Source organism: Lepus europaeus, chromosome 12 (assembly GCF_033115175.1).
Source record: "Lepus europaeus isolate LE1 chromosome 12, mLepTim1.pri, whole genome shotgun sequence".
Lineage (NCBI taxonomy): Eukaryota > Metazoa > Chordata > Mammalia > Lagomorpha > Leporidae > Lepus > Lepus europaeus.
Genome location: NC_084838.1, coordinates 35575505 through 35595842, shown reverse-complemented (window position 1 = coordinate 35595842; position 20338 = coordinate 35575505). Strand labels below are relative to the sequence as shown.

Below are 20338 nucleotides of genomic sequence, written 5' to 3'. Positions count from 1 at the left end.
TTATGCTCCAAGTTATAAGGGGTGTTTTTCCATGTCAAGTTTTTCCTTCTAGGGAGGCATACTTTTAGTTCCCTTATTAAGGAAGGAGGAAGTTACCCGGGGGTGGTTATGCAATGATGCTGACAACATGTTGAAAAGCTTTAGACTCTGATAAGCAAACCATCATACGCTTTGAACACTTTATTTGTTGAGTAATATCATCCTCAATTCATCATAAACCTAAAGAATTCGTGCTTATTTGGCACAAATGGTTTTCAGAGACATATGATTTAATGGAATTAGGTTCATCTAGCCCACAAGTCATTTGCCTATAGACTTGCTCATCATCAGTCGTGTTGTAACCCACAGGGTTTGTGGGGAATCCTTCCCCTGGGGTGACCAGGCAGAATAGTAGCGTTTCGTCAAAAGTTGCCTTCCGGGCCCACACAGGGAACAGGTGGCTTCCACTAAGCCAAAGATCTAGCTGGAACCAGTCATGACTATAGCCGGGACAGCTGAGCACATGCAAATATCTGAGCATTAGCCTTTCCCTAATTTAAAAAAAAATGTATTTATTTATCATCACTTTCGTATGAAGCTGGGGAAGGGGGAGGATGGGAGGGAGGGTCTTCTATTCCTGGGTCACTTCCCAAACATCCACAACAGGCAGGTCTGAGCCAGGCCAGAGTCAGCAGTGTCTCATGTGGATGTCAGGGACCCAAGTACTTGAGCCCTCACCTGCCGACTCCTAGGGCGTGCTTTAGCAGGAAGCTGGAGAAGAAGCAGGACGCAGGCCTCCAGCCAGGCGCTCCAGTGTGGGCCGCAGGCACCCTGGGGAGCATCTTCACTGCTGCACCGAACGCCTGCCCCCACTTCCCCTGATTTCGGTGCTCAGCTCTCTGCCCTAGGAGAGCTTTAGCCTTGTTACCATGTGTGTGCTCGCAAGATTCTGAGTGGCCTCTGTGCCACCGTGAGCCCGTTCCTACAGGTGATGACAAGTACTTCCTTCTTGGATGTCCATCTCCCCTAAGAAAGAGGGTGCCCACCTCCCCTGGCTTGGGGGTCCGTGGCCCTGTGGTCTCTCTACTTGCTGCAAATAAACTCCTTCATGTGGCAGCTACATCTACTGGCGGCTTTGATTTCTACTCACCAGGAAGTGGACGCACAGCTTGGGTGAGTGAGAGTTTCTCTATAAAAGACTGAATTAGGCAAACAGCAATCATTGGGAACTAGAGACAGAGAAGCAGTGTCTAGTTTTGCTTGTCTACCTCACAATATAACATGATCTGAGAGATGAGAATGGTCTCCCCAGCTCCCTGCTGGACCGTTGTAACAAACGACCACTCCATCAGTCAGAGCCTGCTTGGCTGAACATAATGGAAATTCGGTTCCACATGTCAAGCACAGCATTTAGTTACAGATTCTTGAAAGAGATGACCTGATACTGCAGGCATTGACTGCACTTCTATTTTGTATTCCATTCAAGTCTCTCTCTCTCTCTTTTTAAGATTTATTTATTTGAAAGAGTTACACAGAAAAGGAGAGGCAGAGAGAGAGGTCTTCTATCTGCTGGTTCACTCCCCAGTTGGCTTCAACGGCCAGAGCTGGGCTGATCTGAAGCCAGGAGCTTCTTCCAGGTCTCTCATGTGGGCCCAGGGGCCCAAGGACTTGGGCATCTTCTACTGCTTTCCCAGGCCACAGCAGAGAGCTGGATCAGAAGTGGAACAGTCAGGACTCAAACTGGCATCCATGTGGGAAGCAGGCAGCGGCTTTACCAGCTATGCCACAGCGCTGGCTCCCCATTTCAAATCTTCAGTGTGAAACAGATTCTGCAAAAGAAACTTTAGTTCCAGGGAAACCCACCTTGAGGAATAATTTTATATTTTAAAGAATGAAAAAACACAAGGAATATTTTCAGCTTAATTTATAAATCTGTAAGCCAGGAAAATGAAAAATTTTACATTCTTGGTATGCTTGGCAAAACAAAAAACAAAAAACCAGCACTGTCACTTAACAAGTAGAGGAAGGTAATTCCCACTGAAATTAGGTGTCAAGTCTTTTAAAAACAGTTATTTTACATGAAAGAGAGAGGGTTCCCATCTGCTGGTTCAATTCTCAAATATCTACAAAAGTCAAGCCTAGGCCAGGCTGAAGATGGGAGGCAGGAACTTAATCCATGTCTTGCATTTGCGTGGCAGGGACCCAAGTATTTAGGCCACCAACTGCTGCCTCCTAGAGCACATATTAGCAAGAAGCTGGAATTGGAAGCAGAGCTGGGACTTGAGCCCGGGCATTTGGCCATGGGCCACGGGCATCTTAACCACTGCACCAAATGCCTACCCCTTGGTATTGGATCTTGGCCATACCTTCATTGGTTTAATACTGTCTTAAGTTAGACTGTCTGGATTTGAATTCTGGCTCACTCATGAGATGTGTGACCTTGGACCAGTTACGTCTCTGTGCCTGAGCTTCCTTGTGCTGTTACATGATTATGGGAGACTGAATTTTAGGTGCTTAGCACAGTGAATGTCCATAGAAAGCATTAATACACATTAGCGTCTAATACTGTCTAAGCCCCAGAAATCACTGGTTCTTGTGAGTTATATATTAGTTTACTTGTATTACCTTAACTAAAGCTCTTAGAGGACCTTCTTGGGGAAGAAGAGGTTTACTTCAGCTTTCCTAAGTCCAGCATCTGTGCTGATGGTTAGGGCAAGTGCAGAGGAACAAGGTGAGCCAGGAAGGAGAGCATGCGAGTGAGTGTGCACGCGCGAGAGAGGCTAGACAGAACTTGAACTCAAATAATCAACCCTTTGAGTGCACGTCACCAGCGACCTACACGCCTCTCACCAGGGGCTGGTGCTATGGCATTTGATATAGACGCTGGTTCGAGTCCTGGCTGCCCTACTTCCAATCTAAATCCCTGCTAATGCACCTGCGAAAGCAGTAGAGGATGGCCAAAGTGCTTGGGCCCCTGTACCCACGTGGGAGACCCAGGAAGAAGCTTCTGGCTTCGGATCAGCCCAGCACCGGCTTTTGCAGCCATTTGGGGAATGAACCAGCGGATGGAAGACCTCACTCTGTCTCTCTCTGCCTCTGCCTCTCTGTAACTCTGCATTTCAAATAAATAAATCTTAAAGAGAGGATGTGTTGGAGGCTGTGTGAGCCCCAGGACATAGAACCTATAGAAAGGAGGTCCCTTGGCTGTGTTGTGGGAGAAACTAGAACTGTGGATTTTCACATGATCATAGTGACGATGAGAACACTCTTTGTCCTAGGAAGAGGAGACATGTGTGTCTCCCTCACATGACATGAGCCTAATCACTGGGTCTTTGGGCTTATCCATGCCAGCCTGCCACCTGCAGTAGGAATTCGCTCTCCAGTCTCCCTCTCTGAGTCGCTTCCTGTGATGCGGCCGTCCCTTCCTCTCCGTCCCGTGTCCTAAGTGCTGTGTTTACAGAGACCCAGTTATCTCCCTGGAGTTTGCTGTACTTTGTCCTTCTTTGTCCATTTGGAGCAATGCCTGGCCTTGGCTTCCCCACTGCCTGGGATAGAGGCCCTCAGTCTGGCACTGAGAGTCTCAGGTGATGCTGTGACCATCTGTATTTATTTATTTATTTATTTGGAAGACAGAGTTAGGCAGAGAGAGAGAAATAGATATCTTCCATCCACTAATTCACTCCCCAAATGGTTGCAATGGCTGGAGCTGTGCTTATCCGAAGCTAGGAGCCAGAGCTTCTTCCACCCACGCGGGTGCAGGGGCCCAAGGCCTTGAGCCATCTTCTGCTGCTTTCCCAGGACATAGCAGAGAGCTGGATCGGAAGTGGAGCAGCCAGGACTTGAATTGGTGTCCATATGGGATGCCAGCACTGCAGGTGGTGGCTTTATCCTCTACGCCACAGCGCTGGCCCCTGTACTTTCTTTTTTTTTTTTTTTTTTTTTTTTTTTTTTTTTTAATTTTTTATTATTATTTTTTTTTGACAGGCAGATGGATAGTGAGAGAGAGAGAGACAGAGAGAAAGGTCTTCCTTTTTGCCGCTGGTTCACCCTCCAATGGCCGCTGCGGCCGGCGCACCGCGCCGATCCGAAGCCAGGAGCCAGGTGCTTCTCCTGGTCTCCCATGCGGGTGCAGGGCCCAAGCACTTGGGCCATCCTCCACTGCACTCCCTGGCCATAGCAGAGAGCTGGCCTGGAAGAGGGGCAACCGGGATAGCATCCGGCGCCCCAACCGGGACTAGAACCCGGTGTGCCAGCACCGCAAGGCGGAGGATTAGCCTGTTAAACCACGGCGCCGGCCTGTACTTTCTTATAAAATGGAAAACATGTGTGTTTTCATTGCAGGGTGGCCTTTAGGAACTGGAGGAAGCCTGTCCTGGGCCAGGACATGGCAAGCAGGCTGTGCTCTGACGTCAGATCACTGGAGTCCAGTTCTGAGCCCATAGAGTGCCCCAGGACGGCACCCCCTCGCGGGCCTGAATGCCTGCAGCTGCAAGGGGTGGTGCTCACATGTTCCGCTCTGAGGTCCTTCTGAGAGTGCAGTGAGATGACACTTGCAAGGCACACGGCCGAGTGCTAACTGAGCTCCTGCGCCCAATCACAGTTCCGATGGTCGGCCTTACCTGGGCCCATGAGAGTAAAAACAAGAGGGTGGCTTTGGAAGGGCAGTGACGTGCTGGAGCCGGTGTTGTGCATACTCAAGCAATGCCGTTTGCACAGTTGTTTAAATACAGAAAGGCAGGGCGAGCGTTGAGTCATCCCCACAGGCTGGCTGCACTCAAAGGGACGGGCCTGGGAGCGGTCGGGGCTGCGCTCGCGCGGTGAGCCACCATTCATTTCCCAGCAGAACCTCATCTTTTCCACGCCATCTGAGTGGTGAATGTCACTTTCATTGGCTTCGTCGGTTTGTTTGTATTTAATTTATACATTTGTTTGGCCTTGATACGAAGACTCTGCCCACGAGTTTATACCTAGTTTGAACACATATAGATAATGTAATAAAGCACATATAGATAACGTAATAAAACTATTTTAATCAACACTGTGTTTTAAAAGGTGTCCGTATGTTCTTCACATCTGAGAAACACTGCTCCGTGTCTTTTCTGCTAGAATTTGAATAGAGGGAGATCAATCTTCTCTTTGCACAGAAGGCAGTTCGTGCTGGGACCTGGCAGCTCCAGGTGGATGGGAGCAGCCCAGTGCACCTGTTGCACCTGTGACCTTGGAGAACAAAAACAGCCAAGCAAGCAGCCCTTCACCACCACCTAGCCTCCAGGCTGGCAGCTGCTCCCGCTTACGCCACTCAGAATACTGTGTGTGTTCACTTCTGAGGTCCACTTGACCACGGGGTTCCTGGTCTTGTTTGCTAGTATTTCTGCCTGTGCATTCAGGATCTTTGAGATCTATGACTCCATGGGGGAATGTACTTGCCATTGCTAGTGTAACCTCGAAGTCACTGCCTCGTGAGCTCTGCATGTGATTAATCGATACTTCCTGTTCTGGCCATACTCGCAGTGGCTCGCCGATGTCTCCATGATTTCAGGGGAGTGTATACACTCGTGATACCCTTACTCTGAAGCCCTGCCTGTGTGGAGAGCATGTTCACCCCTCCACACTGGTGTTTACTGCTGCTTTTGTCCCCACTCTGGCCTCCCTCTAAATTCCTTAGAATTTTCCCTTTCCCTTCATTTCTACCCGACCCCATGAGGCTGTGGCTTGGGCAGTGAATGTTACTGAAGGCTTAGGGACGTGTTGCAAGCGGGATGAAATGAAGGGAGGGAGAGGGCCTTCTTTATAACAACTTTGATGACCTGAATCCAGAGATTTGCCATCCTGTTCGTTCGTGGTTTTTTTTTTTTTTTAAGGTTTACTTATTTATTTGAAAGGAAGAATTAGAGAGCAAGAGAGAGAGCAAGATTTTCCATTTGTTTGTTTACTCCAAATGTCTACAATGGCTAGGGCTGGGCCAGGAGCCGGGAGCTTCATTCAGGTCTCCCACATGGGTGCAGGGCCCAAGCACTTGGGCCATCTTCTACTGCTTTCCCAGGCCATTAGCCGGGAAATGGATCAGAAGTAGAGCAGCTGGGACTCGAGCTGGTGCCCATATTGGATGCTGGCATTGCAGGCAGTGGCTTTACCCACTATACCACAACGCTAACCCCACCATCCCTCTCTTAAGTCTTTTAGCCACACTGCCCTGGTACTTGACTGCTGCCTACTGCTCTCTCATTCCCCTCCATCCACCCCAAATTTCTGGTCCTTTCGAGTAGAACTGTTCTGCCTTTAGAGGCCTGCCTTTAGAATCTCACCTTTCCGTTGTCACCGCCTGTCAAGGTACGTCCCTAATGGTGCTCTTCCGAGATGTATACTGGTGGAGGAGGCCAGAAGCCGGGGGGTCCTGCTGCACCCACACATGCCCTTCATGTCACCTGCCTCTTGTCTGGGAGCAGCACAGCTTAGCTCACTGCCTACGAAGCACTCTCCCTGTGTGAAGCCCTGTGGCCATCAGAGCATTGCCAAGTGAGACACCATGTCCATTTCAGAGGTGTGGGATCTCAGACTGGGGGAGGTTGAGCGAATCATTCTAAGCCACACAGCCAGGTGAGCAGAGCAAAAGTTGGCACCCAGGGGCTGGCGCTGTGGCGCAGCAGGTTAAAGCCCTGGCCTGAAGCGCCAACCTCCCATATGGGTGCCAGTTCTAGTCCTAGCTGCTTCTCTTTCGATCCAGCTCTCTGCTTTGGCCTGGGAAAGCAGCAGAAGGTGGCCCAAGTCTTTGGGCCCCTGCACCCGTGTGGGAAGACCTGGAAGAAGTTCCTGGCTCCTGGCTTCAGATTGGCACAGCTCCGGCTGTTGTGGCCATCTGGGGAGTGAACCAGCGAATGGAAGACCTCTCTCTACCTCTCTCTCTACCTCTGTCTTTCAAATAAATAAAATAAATCTTTTAAAAAAAAATAGTTGGCACCCAGGCCTGATGGTTTAGAGATAAGACCTGTGTTATCACACATAGGATGTGAGCTGTCTGATCATTCAAGGATCTCAGCCGCACAAATTCCAGGGCAAGTGGTTAGCCCACAGCAACCCAGTTGACTGAGGCAATGCCACGGCATCCTACCGAGCTGGGCTGCCAGTTCCCTTCCTACGCCTTCCTCTTTCTTTCTATTGCCATAGCTCCTGCTCATCTTTGGGCCTAAGTATAGGACTGGCCACACAACTTGGGGAGCTCCACACAAAATTAAAATGCTAACCGCCTTGCTCCAATGTTACTAAGAATTTCATGGAGTGGGCATTGGGTACAGTGGTTAAGGTCCTGCCTGGGAGGCCTGTGCCCCATATCAGAGAGCCTGGGTTCGAGTCCCGGTTCTGTTCCCAATTCTGGCTGGCAGGCACCCTGGCAGGCAGCAGGTGACGGCTCAATCAGTTGATTTCCTGCCTCCCACGTGAGAGCCCTAGATTGAGTTCGCAACTCTTTGTTTCAGCCTAGCCTCCTCCCCGGCCATTGCAGGCAGTTGGGAGTGAAACAATGGCTGGAAGCTCTCTGAGTCTCTGCCTTTCAAATAAATTAAAAAAGAATTACAGTTACTAAGAATTTCAAAACAGTGATGGCAGAGCATGAACCAAGCAAGAGGCCGTTCACAGTGACTGCACAGGTGGCAGGCCAGGAAGCAGCCCTGTTGGAGGCTGTGTCCCAGGAAGCAGCCCTGACTCCCCAGTGGGCTAGCTGCTCAGCCCATGCCGTCATCATTTTGTCATTATGCAGCTGTCTCTCCATTAACCTGTGGCTTCTTGAGACTTGTTCCCCGTCGCTCCCCTGGCACCCAGCATTGGCAGGGGCAACCAGCAGGGGCTCAGTGGATGCTCCCCAAGGTGCACTAGGCTCATGAAAGTGGGAGCTGGAGGAACCAGGCAGGACCACCCAGCGCCATGCACGGCTCAGACCAAGCCAGAGTGCATGAGCCTCTGGGGCTTGAGATATGCGGTGGAGGTAGGCAGGGACCTCGTCTTCTTCCTTTCTTTTTTAGTAAGATTGATTTATTTATTTGAGAGGTAGAGAGAGAGAGATTTCTTCCATCTGCTGGTTCACTCTCCAAATGGCCCCAAGGCCCAGAGCTGGGCGGATCTGAAGCCAGGAGCCAGGAGCCTTGAGCCTCTTCCGGGTTCTCTGGTGAGGGTGCAGGGGCCTAGCACTTCTTCTGCTTTCCCGGGTCATAGTAGAGAGCTGGTTCTGAAGTGGAGCAGCTGGGGCTTGAACCGGCTCCTATATAGGATGCCGGTGCTACAGGCAGTGGCTTTACCCACTATGTCACAGCACCGGCCCCAGGGACTTCTTTTCTCAGGAGAATGTATCCATCATTTGCTGCCCAGACCTTGCCTTTCAAGGCTAAGCAGGATGTGATGAGCCCAAAAGGTGAGGGGCAGACATGTGACAAGGCAGAGATGGTGGAGCAGTCACAGGGCCCTGCTTAGGGACATGCAGGCCCTCCAGTCCTCGGCCCGGCCCAAGGACCCTTTCTCAGTCTCCTGTGGCTTCTTTGAGCCCCCTGACCCCACAGATGTCCTTAGTCACCTGCCCGCTCAGCCAGGAGCTATTTCCCACGTGTCCATCAATACCAGGAGAGGGGAGGAGGTGGAATTTTCAAGTTTCAGACAGCCAGGAACCCTCCTGCATCACACAGATTTCTTTTGGTTCTAAGCATCTGGACCTCCAGCCTCTGTAAGCAGAAAGGAGACCATATTTGCTCAAAGCTGATGCTCAAGGGCTTTAGGCACTGCTGGTCCTTGAGCCCAGATGATGTGAACAGAACCCATGCCTCTCTTCTCATTTCTCCAGTTGGAGGGCAAGATTCCAAACCTGGGACAGAAATCCTGGGAAGGGCTCCGATTGGCTGGGCCTGGAAAATGAGCATATCCCTGAGCCAATCTCTGAGTCAGGAGTGGGGGCAAGGGCGGTCCCTCCAGATTCCCTTCCAATAGCTTCCCTTCTTTCCTTCCAGGGTTAGAGCTGTGCTTCTAGGAGGCTGGCAGGAAGGGGGCTGGAGAGGCAGAACTGCCCGTGGCCACCAGCCTGCATTTTATAGCCCACCCAGCACCGCCTCCTCTACCATCCCCGGCTTCCAGGCAGTTAGCGCTGTCCCCAGGAAGATCCTTGTAGGTGAGTACAGGGACCTGCCCGGAAGGTCAGGCCTGGCAGGCGGTCCAGCCTTACTGGTTCTGGAACCTTCTTCCCATCCCAGTGTTGTCCTAGGATGAGGAGACTTCAGGGCTTCCACTCACTGGGAAGCTGGCAAATATTCTGATTTTATTTTATTTTTACCTCAGAAATGAGCCAGTCACGAGAAAAGGAAGACAAAGAGGACGCTTCGTAACCGGAAGGGAGTGTGCCGCGCTCTCCTGGGTCCGCCCTTTCGACTTGGGTTCACACACACCCCAGTCCTGGGGGCCCAGCGAGGCGTGAAGGCCGCCAGTGATGCCGGGAGGGAGGGAGGGAGCGTTTCCCTTTCAGAGGTGCCCGGAGGCGCGCCCAGCCGTGGCGTGGGGATGCGTGAAGATGTCTGGAGTCCGTGGCAGCTGAGACGTGGCTCCGTGTGCTGGTGACTCACCACTCTGCTTACTCTGCTGTGGTTCAGGGCCAAGGGTGAGGAAGTGGACCCAACAGACGAGAGCTGAGCCTTGCAGCCAGAGCATCCGGGTTCCGAGATGTTCCGTGCCTCGCGGGACCTCCGGCTGACCCTGGCTCGCTCACGGGCCTCTGTTTCCCCCCGCAGAGTGCGGGGTTGAACAGGACACTCGCTGCAGTGCTTCTCAGCGCTGATTTCTGAGAGTCTGGGTGAGGGAGGAAGTGAGACCGGACACAACTCCAGACTCATCCCGTGGCCTTGGGTGAATCCCTCCTTGGCGCTGGACCTATCCAACTCCTGTCCTTGCACAGCCTGCCTCCCAGGGTGGTGTGGAGCAGGGACCGTGCATGGAGCTCCACCCTGAGGACCCCCTGTCCTGGAAGACTGCGTGGGCCCAGCCCCCTGATGAAGTCTGCCAGTCTCTCTGAGGCCTGAACCAGTCCCATGGCCCCCTCTGCCTTCGCTCCAATGGTTCAGGTCCAGCAACCAACCTGATGGGCCTGCTCCAAAAGGTTGATTCTGCTGAGCCCTGGGGAATCTGCTCTGTGCCCCGGGGAGGATCTGCTGTGCCAAGGAAGCAGCTCGGACTCCCTCAGGAAGCTCGGGGTGCAGGGTGGGGAGGGGACAGTGTGAGGAGGCACCCAGTGTCATGTGAGTGAACGGCATTCTCCCGAAAACACGAGGAGTGGATTTCCTGTCCGGGGTCCAGGAGGAAGACATGGAGCTGCCAGCTGAGGGTGCCACAGGCTGGAGGAGGTGCAGGTGGCTCACGGGGCAGCCCCCAGGGCCAAATCTCCACAGGCTGTCGAGGCCTGGAGGGGCAGTCGGGGCCAGGGAGTTAGCGAGCATCCCACAGTAGTCAAGAACCTTCTGGTCGCTGGGGGCTGATGTTATGGCATAGCGGGTAAAGCCGCCGCCTGTGACACTGGCATCCCAAATGCGTGCTAGTTCAAGTCCTGGCTGTCCCACTTTCGATCCAACTCCCTGCTAATGGCCTGGGAAAGCAGCAGAAGATGGCCCAAGTGCTTGGGTTCCTGCACCCACGTGGGGATCCCGGTCCTGGCTGCTGGCTTCGGCCTGGCCCAGCCCTGGCAGTTGCAGCCATCTGGGGAGTGAACCAGCAGATGGAGGATCTCTGTCTCCCTCCTCCTTTGTAATTTTCATATAAATCCTTTTTTTTTTTTTTTAAAGAATCTTTTGGTTGGACTCACCAAGTGAAAAAGGGCAACTTAAGGGAGAACCTAAAGCAGAACCTAAAGGAGGCTGGCAGATGGGGCACGCCAGGGCCCAGGGTGCTGCCAGGCACAGCTCCCCAGGGGCTTGGACCCCATCAGGCCACAGCTATCGATTCTGCTTCCTCTGTGTTGGTGCCGAGTGAATCTCTCCCGGGGAGGAATCCTGGGGCAGGGTTTATTGGCCCAGCTGTGGTCAGGTTCTCCCCCTTGGATCACTCAGAAGTTGGGGTCCCATGGTCACAGGGCTGCTGTGGAAGGGCAGTGTATGAAGGAAGGGACGGAGCTGGGAGCCCCGGCCTGCACCCCGACCTGAGCAGGGGACGGTGGCCGGGCCGACCCGCGTTCTGGGAAGAGCAGGCAGGAAAGACAGCAGGTTTCCCCTTTTCTTCATAAAAACAAATTTGCAACAATTTATTAAAAATCGATACCATGCAGTAGGGGCACGAGAGAAACTCCTCACTTACATCTGATTCTGGCAGTTCCAGTCTAATTGGAAGCGTTTGTGCACTAATGTGTCGGAAGATGCCTTCCGGGCCGAAGCCTCTTCGGAAATGGACCGTGGGTTTGCCGCGTGTGAAAGAACAGAACCATCGAAGGGCTCGAGTCACGTCTGGGGGGGCTTGTTATTCGCAGGGAAGTTAATTAAAAAAAGAAACCGGTAAACCTACAGTATCAGTAAGACGGAGGGTGTACTCTGTGGGTTAACCTAGAAGACGGCATAGGCTCAGGGGTCACAGAGGGTTACACACGCTCACCGCTGACAGGCTGATACTTTGTGTCCTGCTATGCTGGGGTAATAGTTCTACAGATTTGTTGTGTGTGTGTGTGTGTGTGCGTGTTTACAGTATGTACAATTAGTTGTCTCTTTCCCTTTGAAAAATTGATGTGGTCTTTAAGATTTGGTTTCGGTGAAGTCACGAAAGTGGGTGGATACTGGTCATACACAGTGAGTGACAACACCGGTTCGTAGTGCCTAAACGGAATGAGTTCAACTCCATTGCTGATGTGTTCACATTTTTTTTTTTTAACCCTAAAAGCTACAGTACCTCCATAACCTCTCTTTGCGGGGAGGGGTGGGGAAGGCTACGCTACGCAAAATCGGGAGTGCTTTAAAGTGGTGGTGGTGGTGGTGGTTCCCATGGGCCCTTTTGCCAAAGCCTGGTGGTGACAACAGTGGATTCCTGACTGCAGTGGTTCTGGGAGGAGATTATTGCCTGCCTGTTGAAGCTGCCTTTAGGGTTCTTTAGGGAGTGAGCGAGCCGCTCGGTTGTGCAGACGTCCCGGGCGTTGTCAATCAGGCCTTTCTGTAGTGAAGAATGAGCCTGTCTAGGAATGTGGGAAAAGTTCCCGGGAGCCTCCCTGCGGCTGGCTGGGCCTGGCCGTCCTGGGCAGACGGCTGTGCTGGAAGCTTGTGTGGGCCGCAGCCCCGCCGTCGGGAGGGCTGGAGGTCACGGTCGTAGGAATACCTCACGGGTCAGGTACGAAGCTTTCCTGGCCGAGATCAAGTTTCAATCCTCAGAGTGACCCTGTGAGGTAGGCAGGTTGGGGGTGTGTGGTCTCAACCCCAGTCTGGTACAGAAGGGAAACTGAGGCTGGGAGAGACACCAGTGACTTGCCCAAGGTCACAGAGGGAGTCGGAAGGGATGGAGGACCGAAACCCAGCTCTGCCTGGCTGCCAGGCCAATGCTCTTTGGGCATCAGTGAGAGGGGAAGAGCGAGCTTACGAGTGAGGCTCCATCTGCCCACTGACCGTCCCCAGCCAGCCCCAGGGGGAGGGCTCACTGGCTTGCCTGGATGGGAGGCCGCCTTCTGGAAGCCAAGGGAAGCCCTCGGCCAGGAACTCTCTCCCCTGGGACACCAGGGATGTCTTTGAGCAGAATGCCCTCAATTCACTTTGGTCAAAACGAAGTCAGTGGAAACAAAACAAAACAAAACATCCCAGCCAGCCCTTGGGCCCTGACAAGAGGTTAAAGTGCACAATCTTTCCATATCGTGTTTGCTGGGAACAGACATTCCATGGGTGGGGCGGGCGGCCCCCTTGTGATCTGGGGGAGCGGGGTCGGGGACACAAGGACGTGGCCGGTGTGGTGGGTGCGTGACAGACTGTCGGTGAACACGGCAGAGTGCCTGGTGCCAGCCGCTAAGTCCCCATGGTCCCCGGCACAGGTGTTACTGTGTTAATGTGTGGCATTTATCAGAGAGTAACAAACATCTTGGGTGATGGCGGCCCCGGGGGCCTGTGAGTCCGCCTGCCCGGCACCCCAGCCCTCCAGGTGCCGGCCGTGCCCTTTCTGCAGACTCCCGACTCCAGAGAGGCTGGGGGAGGGGGCTGCACTGGCCGCTGGAGCTGGCAGCCCTGCCCGCCCGCTGCCCCTGGCAGGAGGGAGGAGAAGGGCTGGCCTGGGGCTGGGGACGTGTGTGCAGAGGGCGGAGGCGCTTTCTCCAGAAGCCCCAGCCTCTTCCCGAGGCTGCTTGGGGACACGGTGACTTCCAGCTGTGGTGCACCTGCCTCTCTCCTTGTCTAGACTTTTTTTTTTTTTTTTTGCAAGTTTCAAATACACCAGCTCCTCCTCGTTGGCGGGAGGAATGACTTAAGGAAGAAGTCATTTGCATTCCTCTTCTTTGTGAAAGAATAAGAACTTCACAAATAAGGCTCGAGGTCAGGTGCCAAGGCCCCCGTGTCCTGTCCCCCTGAGTGCCGTCCCAGCAGTCCCGAGAGGCCAGCCATGGCGCCCAGCTTCTCCGCAGCCAGAGCCGACGGTGCTCCTGGAGCAGACAGCCCTGCCCAGTGTGGTTGCGTCGCCGGGGAGGCCCCGGGCCTCCCACCTTACAGGCCCGAGACCATGACTCGGAAGGAGGGGGGCACGTGTCTGTGGCGGGGGCTGGCGGTGGGGCTGACGCAGGGGCTGACGCAGCTGGCGTCCACGCCTCCGATGGACGGGAGGTAGGCGTGGTGGAGGATGGGGAGCTGGAGGGACAGCCGGCGCTGGATGCTGCAGGAAAGGACAGGGAGCAGTGTTAGTGCAGGCAGCCGGGCTGCTCCCCAGAGAGCGCCCTGCTTCTCTGACTCCGAGCTGTGCCCAGCCAGTCGCCTCCCCAGCCAGCCAGCACCAGCTCCAGCCCTGGGCATAACCAAGGGGACTGTGGCGGACAAGACAGACGTGTTCTGCTGGAGCTCCTGGGCCAGATCACTGAGGCGGGGTCAGTTAGGACACAGGGCTGTGCTGCCAACCCCCGCCTCTCTCTCGTTTGCTAACCTGGCAAACCCCCGATGCACCCCAGCATCCCTCTCCTCCCTCGCTCCCCTCAGCCACTGCCTGTCCAGCACCCTCATCCCTTTGGCTGGGCTGCTTCCAACAGCTTCCTTTCTGGTTTTCCCACTTCTTTGGTGACTCGGGTCATCGTTCCAAGGGGAGAGTGGGGGAAGGGAAGAGGGCACCTCTTGGGGTCCCCTTTGGGGCTCCCCAAGATCCATCTCACACCAAACTCTCCAGATGGCATTTTCCACCCTCTCTCCCTGCTTACTGGTGGCCACTGCCCTTGAAACATGGCTCCGGTGGGAGCCTCTCTGTCACCTGGACGCATGTTGTTTCCCTTCTGGAATATTCTTTCTCTGCCTTTGACCCCCACAAGATCCAGGAGTTGAATGTTTGGCCTAGCAATGAAGACATCTGTGCCCTATTTCCCCTTGTGCCTGGGTTGGGCTCTGGATTCTGGGAGGCAGTGGGTGATAGCTCTAGTGGTTGGGTCTCTGCCACCTGTGTGGGAGACCTGGATTAGTTCCTGGCTCCCCACTTCACCCCCACTCTCCTTTCCAGGCATCTGGGGAGTGAGCCAGCAGATGGGAGCTCTCTGTCTTTCTGTCTCTTGAATAAATGTTAAAAAATTAAATGTCATCCTCTATATGCTGCCTGCCTTAGAGCATGAGCCCCCTTTTCCTCGAAGTCCCCCTCCCCCCGCCAGCCCTTGGTGAACACCCAAGGACAGCAGTGAACACTGGAGGTGGGGCTGAGCCAGGGGTGGCTTGCATGGTGTGGAGGAGCAGCACCCTTCTCGCTGCCACACCCTCAGTGGTCCTAGGGACGGTGGTGTGGCTAAGTCACACTCGCTGTTGAGAAGGCTGGTTTTGGGGAGCCTGCCGGCGGATGGCCCCCGAGCTCTGTGCGGCTAGCTGCAGTTTTGCACCGTTCTCCACTGTACACCTTGCGTACTGCAGTTCCTGAGGAAGCCACGGGGTTCTGACGCCTCCTGTGTCCCCGGTGTCTGGATACCCAGGTGCAAAAAAGCCCAATAGACAAAAGAAGTTGCTATTCCCATTACCAGATGAGGGAAGAGCAGGGAGTGTATGTCACTAACTCACGGAGGAGAAACCAGGACGGGGGAAGCCGGGGCTCTTCTGTGATGCCACACAGCTTTATGGTGGGGACAAATCCATTCATGAGGGCTACCTCATCCCAACAGGGGGTGCCCCTGGGGTTTACTTAGGGTGACGATGAAGCGCCATTCCCATTCTCCAAGCTCCTGTTGGCCAGAAAGCCTTCTCCCAAGATTCCCCTCACAGGTGTGCCTGGGGCTAGAGCGCTCACTTTGAAATGAAAGTGGAGCCTGTGTAGTGATGGCCACGATCTAGTGCTTAAAGCAAGGTGGTGGGAGCCAAGAGTTCAGGAAGAATCAGCTGTGACGGGGGAGGGTGCCCTGGCCCAGGCACGGCGGGTATCCGTCCTGCGCTTGTCAGAGTCACAGCAGTCTGCAGTTAGGATGCTGTTTTGCTTTTTTGTTCATTGAACACACGCTTGCCAAGAACTCGCTCAGTGCTGGAAACCATGTCCAGCCCAGAGGCACCTGGAAGACTGTTCCGTACCCTCACGGTGCTTCCACCGCTGTGGAGGCAACGGATAGGTAGGCTGCCAGCCACTGCCAGGCTGCTCTGGGCTGTCAGAGGCCCAGGCCTCGGAGCTGATGGGCCGACAGACTGTCAGCTCTAACACGGAGTGGCCCATGCGAGGCTGCAGTTGGCAGTTTGGCCGCCATTGCTGCTTCCGCGCTGCTTGTCACTGCCCAGAGGCCGGTTCAGAGTCCAGGTTCCCAGCCTCTGCTTCCCTGTGCTGGAGGGTGGCAAGCACCACAACCGCCAGGTGTCAGGCCCATGCTAACATGGCACACTCTCGTTGAGTGCCCCCTGCGCAGCCTCTTTAAAATGACACTCCAGCCTCCCTTTCCTGACTTCCTCTTCCCCCAAGCACCTGTCATTCAAACGCTCGCACATGTCTTGCTTTTTTTAATGAAGTTGTTTTCCTGCCAGAGAGAATGGGAGCTCCACAAAAAGAGAGATTTTGTGTGTTTTCTGCAGCGAAGTGTCCCCAGCACCTACACCTGACACCTGGGAAGGTCTCAGGCCTTCGGTAAATGCCTTTAGCAGGGTTCAACGTCAGGCATCACAAAGGCAGCATGCTACGGTGGAGAACATGGGATTTGACGATGCACAAACCCAGGTTCAAATCTCAACTCCTGCACAGAGCAGCAAGGTGAGCTTGGACAAGCTGCCTCCCTCTTTGAATACCGGTTTTCTCCTCTGTAAAAGGAACATCATCATTTGACCCACACTCCAGGGTTGCTGTGGAGTTTAAATCAAACAAGGGCTGTGAAAGCACAGTGCTGATTGTAAGCTGTCCTGTTGGGGGACTATTCTCAAGGAGCAGGTACTTACTGTTCTGGGGAGTTTATATCTTCTATGGGATCTTTGCATGTCCGAGAGGGCTCTGTTGTGTTCCACTGTAGCTGGGGATTTTGATCAAGGTGATTCTTTAAAACGGCCTTTCCCCCATCTGTAAATGATAACACAGTTTTAAAAAAATCCACAAGGACCAGCAGTGTGGCACAGCCAGTGAAGCAGCCGCCCGTGATGCCCGCATCCCATGCTGGAGCTCTGGTTCAAGCCTTAGCTGCTCTGCTTTCTGTCCAGCTCTCTGAATGCACCCGGGAAAGCAGCAGCAGATGGCCCCTGCCACCCACGTGGGAGACCTGGATGGAGTTCCTGGTTCCTGGCTTCAGCCTGGCCCAGCCTTGGATGTTGCCGCTCGTTGGGGAGTGAGCCAATAGATAGAAGATCTCTCTCTCTCTCTCTTGCTTTTCAAATAAATAAATCTATTTTTGAAGGAATTTATTTATTTGACAGGTAGAGAGAAAGGTCTTCTATCCAGTGGTTCAGTCCCCAAATGGCTGCAATGACCAGAGCTGGGCCAGTTGGAAGCCAGGAGCCTGGAGCTTCTTCTGGGTCTCCTGTGTGGGTAGAGGGGCCCGAGCACTTGGGCTGTCCTCCACTGCTTTCCCAGGCGCATTAGCGGAGAGCTGGATTGGAAATGCAGCAGCTGGGGTGCCAGCACCACAGGTGGAGGCTTGGCCTACTATGCCACAGTGCTGGTCCTAAATATTTTTTAAAACTCAAGGCAAGCTTCCTAGGATACTGCTCAAAGAGAGAAAATGAAAGAGCTACTGTCTCTGTTCATCAAACTGCGGTCTGTTTAGCAGCTCTCTTGGGGCCAGGGCTGTGAACCGAGGAGCCTGTGCCCAGGGCTGGAAGCAGTGTGCTGTGGGCTTGTGGGGCCTGCTCTGGGCCCCCCTTCTTCCAAAAAAAAGGGGGGGGGGAAACAGAGAGTCAGGGGGCACCGTAACTTAGAATGCCAGGATTTCATTTAAAGGCCCCTTCATGGTGTGCAGGGCTACAAGGACGAAGAAACCCCTGCAAGGTGCATTTTTGCTAAGATTGGCAAAGATGGAAAAGAGTGACAACAGTAAACTGCCAGTGGGAGTGAACATTGCCGTAACCCACTGGGGCCTGGGTACTACCTACCTGGGCACTGGGAGTGCCGTGTGGGTTCATCTTGACCCACGTGGGAGCGTGTCCACGGGGCAGGTTCCTGCCAGCAGAGCTGCTGCGGCTTCCCTTTGGAGGGTGCCAGACGGACTTCCAAAACAGGGAGGAAGGGTGCCCCCTTCTGGTCACTTCCCAACACATACTCTGTTCTATGCTGGCTGGCAGGCAGGCACAAACGGTTTGCGGCGTGGTTTGCGTTCCCAGGTGCTAGGTCAGTCAGACATCACACCCGATCTTGCTACCCATCCTTTCCTTGAACACTGACGAGGGAGCACTTGGAACTGTAGTGTTGTTGGGAGTACAGGTAAACTGCTAAGGACCACGGGGACATGTGCCTGCGGTCAGTACACCGGGAATGCTGGCCGTGTCGTGTACATTGGAGCTAGACTTTGAGGGACAGCAAAAGAAGCCCAAGGGCCAGGTGGGGCCTGGGGGTCCCAGGCAGACCCCAACCTGGGGTCCGGCGACAGCTCTGTGTGTGCGACTTCAGAGCGGTCCCTGGCCATCCGTGAGCCCCTGTTTCTTCATCTATAGAAGCTGGACGGCTGCGGTTTGAACCCCAGCCCCGCCTTACCTGTGCTCTCGGTGAAGTTCCCGAGGCTGAGGATGTCATTGAGCTCTTGGTAGTGGTTCTGTTTAATGTAGGTGGTCTTCTCTGGGGTGTCCTGCAGCTGCATGGTGACCTCTTCCAAGTCTTTATCCAGCTGCAAGACAGAGGCTCCGGCTGACTCCGAGCCCCCACCCCGGCCGCCACGTCTTGGGGAAGACATGCGGAGGGACCCCGCCAGCTCTCGTCCAAGGAGAATGATGATGAGAGGGAGCTGGGCTCGGTGATCATGTGTTCAGTGTAGGCTTGAGCCTTGACAGTGTGGCCGAGCAAGTCCAGGGAGGCAGGGGCAGGAGGTAGTGAGAGCTCAGGTTCTGGGGTTGGACAGGCCCAGGGGTGATCCCAGACTCCTCTTTATGGGCTTGCACTGGCTCGTGGGACCCGGGTGTCAGTTTCCTTATCGTAGCATGGGGTGGTAATCATGCCTAACTTGTGCAGGCATGATTAAATGTTTTTGTGAGGATTAAATGTTATTGTGAGGATTAAATGAGATCACGCACACTAAGCTAAGCTGCTCCGAGAACAGCATTACCGTGGCTACCGTCATTGGTCCCTGGCAGGACCCTCGGTGGGGAGGACAGTCGTGCAGGGCTAGTCTGCTCTGAGACTGACATTGTTCTGAAAAGCACATCAGCAGGAGTCAATCGGGATGGGTCTCTGTCACCCCATGATGGTAAGAATCGGGTGTGAATCCTGGGGTGATACAGCCTCAGAGAGGCCTGGGGGGTGGTGGGCAGTGTGTGCTGGTTAGGGAAGGGGCTCATGGCAGTTGGGACCCCCACTACAATACATAGGGTGGGGACCTTACAAACTATGAAGTGCTGTTCTGAGGTCAGCCCCCACAGTAATCAGATGGTTCAACACATCTTCACGCGAGAAAGGACAGAGATGCGCTTTCTGTGCCCCTTAAATGGCAGGGCTACTGGGATCACAGGGTGTGACCATGAACTCTGCGCTGCTGGAGTGTGTAGGCAGACATGGGCTGTCAGAGATAGACATGGAATTAGTAACCCTAGGGAAGTCTGACATTAAAACAACCTGCAATGGGCGTTGAGGGACAGGATCCGTCCTGCTTTGCTCAGGGGACTGACGGGGTGGGGGCTGCCGTGTCCTGCAGCAGGCATCAGCAGGTGCACACACAGCCACGTGGGGCGAGGAGGGGGCTACCAATGTAGCATATTAAAAACAAGGTTCAGTTGAAGGTGAATTTCAGGGAACAACAAGTCCTTTCGTTACCTATAAGTAGATCCCAAGTATTGAATGGGGATATAATTATACTGGAAAATAGGATTGATTTATTTGAAACTCAAGTTTAACTGGGCATCTTGTCTCTCGTCTGGCCACCCTCCCTCTCACTTCCTCCTGTGACCGTCCAGTGGGAGACTGCATTTTCCAAGCTCCTCTGCGGCTAGCCGTGCTCACGGAGGTCCTTGCCAACTTAGCTGGAGCAGGACCAAACAGGTGCAGTGCTGTGCTGCCTGTTAAGAGGCAGCTTCTCGCGAGGACTTCCTGTCTGTCCCCTGCACGAGGCCAGGACCTGCCCCATGAGGGAGTCACCTGGGAGTGGCTGCAAAGGCATCTGGTCCGGGAAGGGCCGTGGGGAGCACGCTGCCCACCCTCTCAGGGCTGTTAGGTGAGAGAGACACGGCTTCTGGGCCACCTCGTTTTGGGTCTTCTGCTCCCTGCACTTGGCCAGCATCCTCACCAACACACTTTTCTGCGTTCTTTTCCTGCCCTCTCAGTGAGATGGGGTTCCTCTCTACTCCTGGGTCCCGTCACACCTTGAGCCCAAGGGAGATGTGGAAAAGGGGGGTGGAGTTGGGTTCCCCTTCCTGCCATAGAAAGTCTGGAATTTGAGGATTGGCGTGACCTCCCTGAAACAGCCAGGAACCAGTTAAGCACCCTCAGACCAGGGGTGGGTGTTTGAGGTAGGTTTGGGCTCTCTGCATCCCATCTCAGCGTGCCCGGGTTTGAGTCCCGGCTCTGCTTCTGATGCTAGCTGCCTGCTGTTGTGTATTCTGAGTGGCAGAAG

At 54.1% G+C, this 20338-nt stretch overlaps 1 protein-coding gene across 1 annotated transcript in view; it reads right to left on the bottom strand.

The window, feature by feature from the left end:
• Nucleotides 1–13652: 13652 nt before the first annotated feature.
• GABBR2 (gamma-aminobutyric acid type B receptor subunit 2) overlaps nucleotides 13653–20338 on the bottom strand; it is a 351363-nt gene continuing 344677 nt past the window's right edge. Inside the window, exons 17-19 of the mRNA XM_062206955.1 lie at nucleotides 18274–18403; nucleotides 16533–16650; nucleotides 13653–13818 (exon numbers count right to left, since the gene is read on the bottom strand). Of these exons, the coding sequence (XP_062062939.1) occupies nucleotides 13653–13818; nucleotides 16533–16650; nucleotides 18274–18403 (414 nt within the window). The remainder of the gene's footprint in view (nucleotides 13819–16532; nucleotides 16651–18273; nucleotides 18404–20338) is intronic.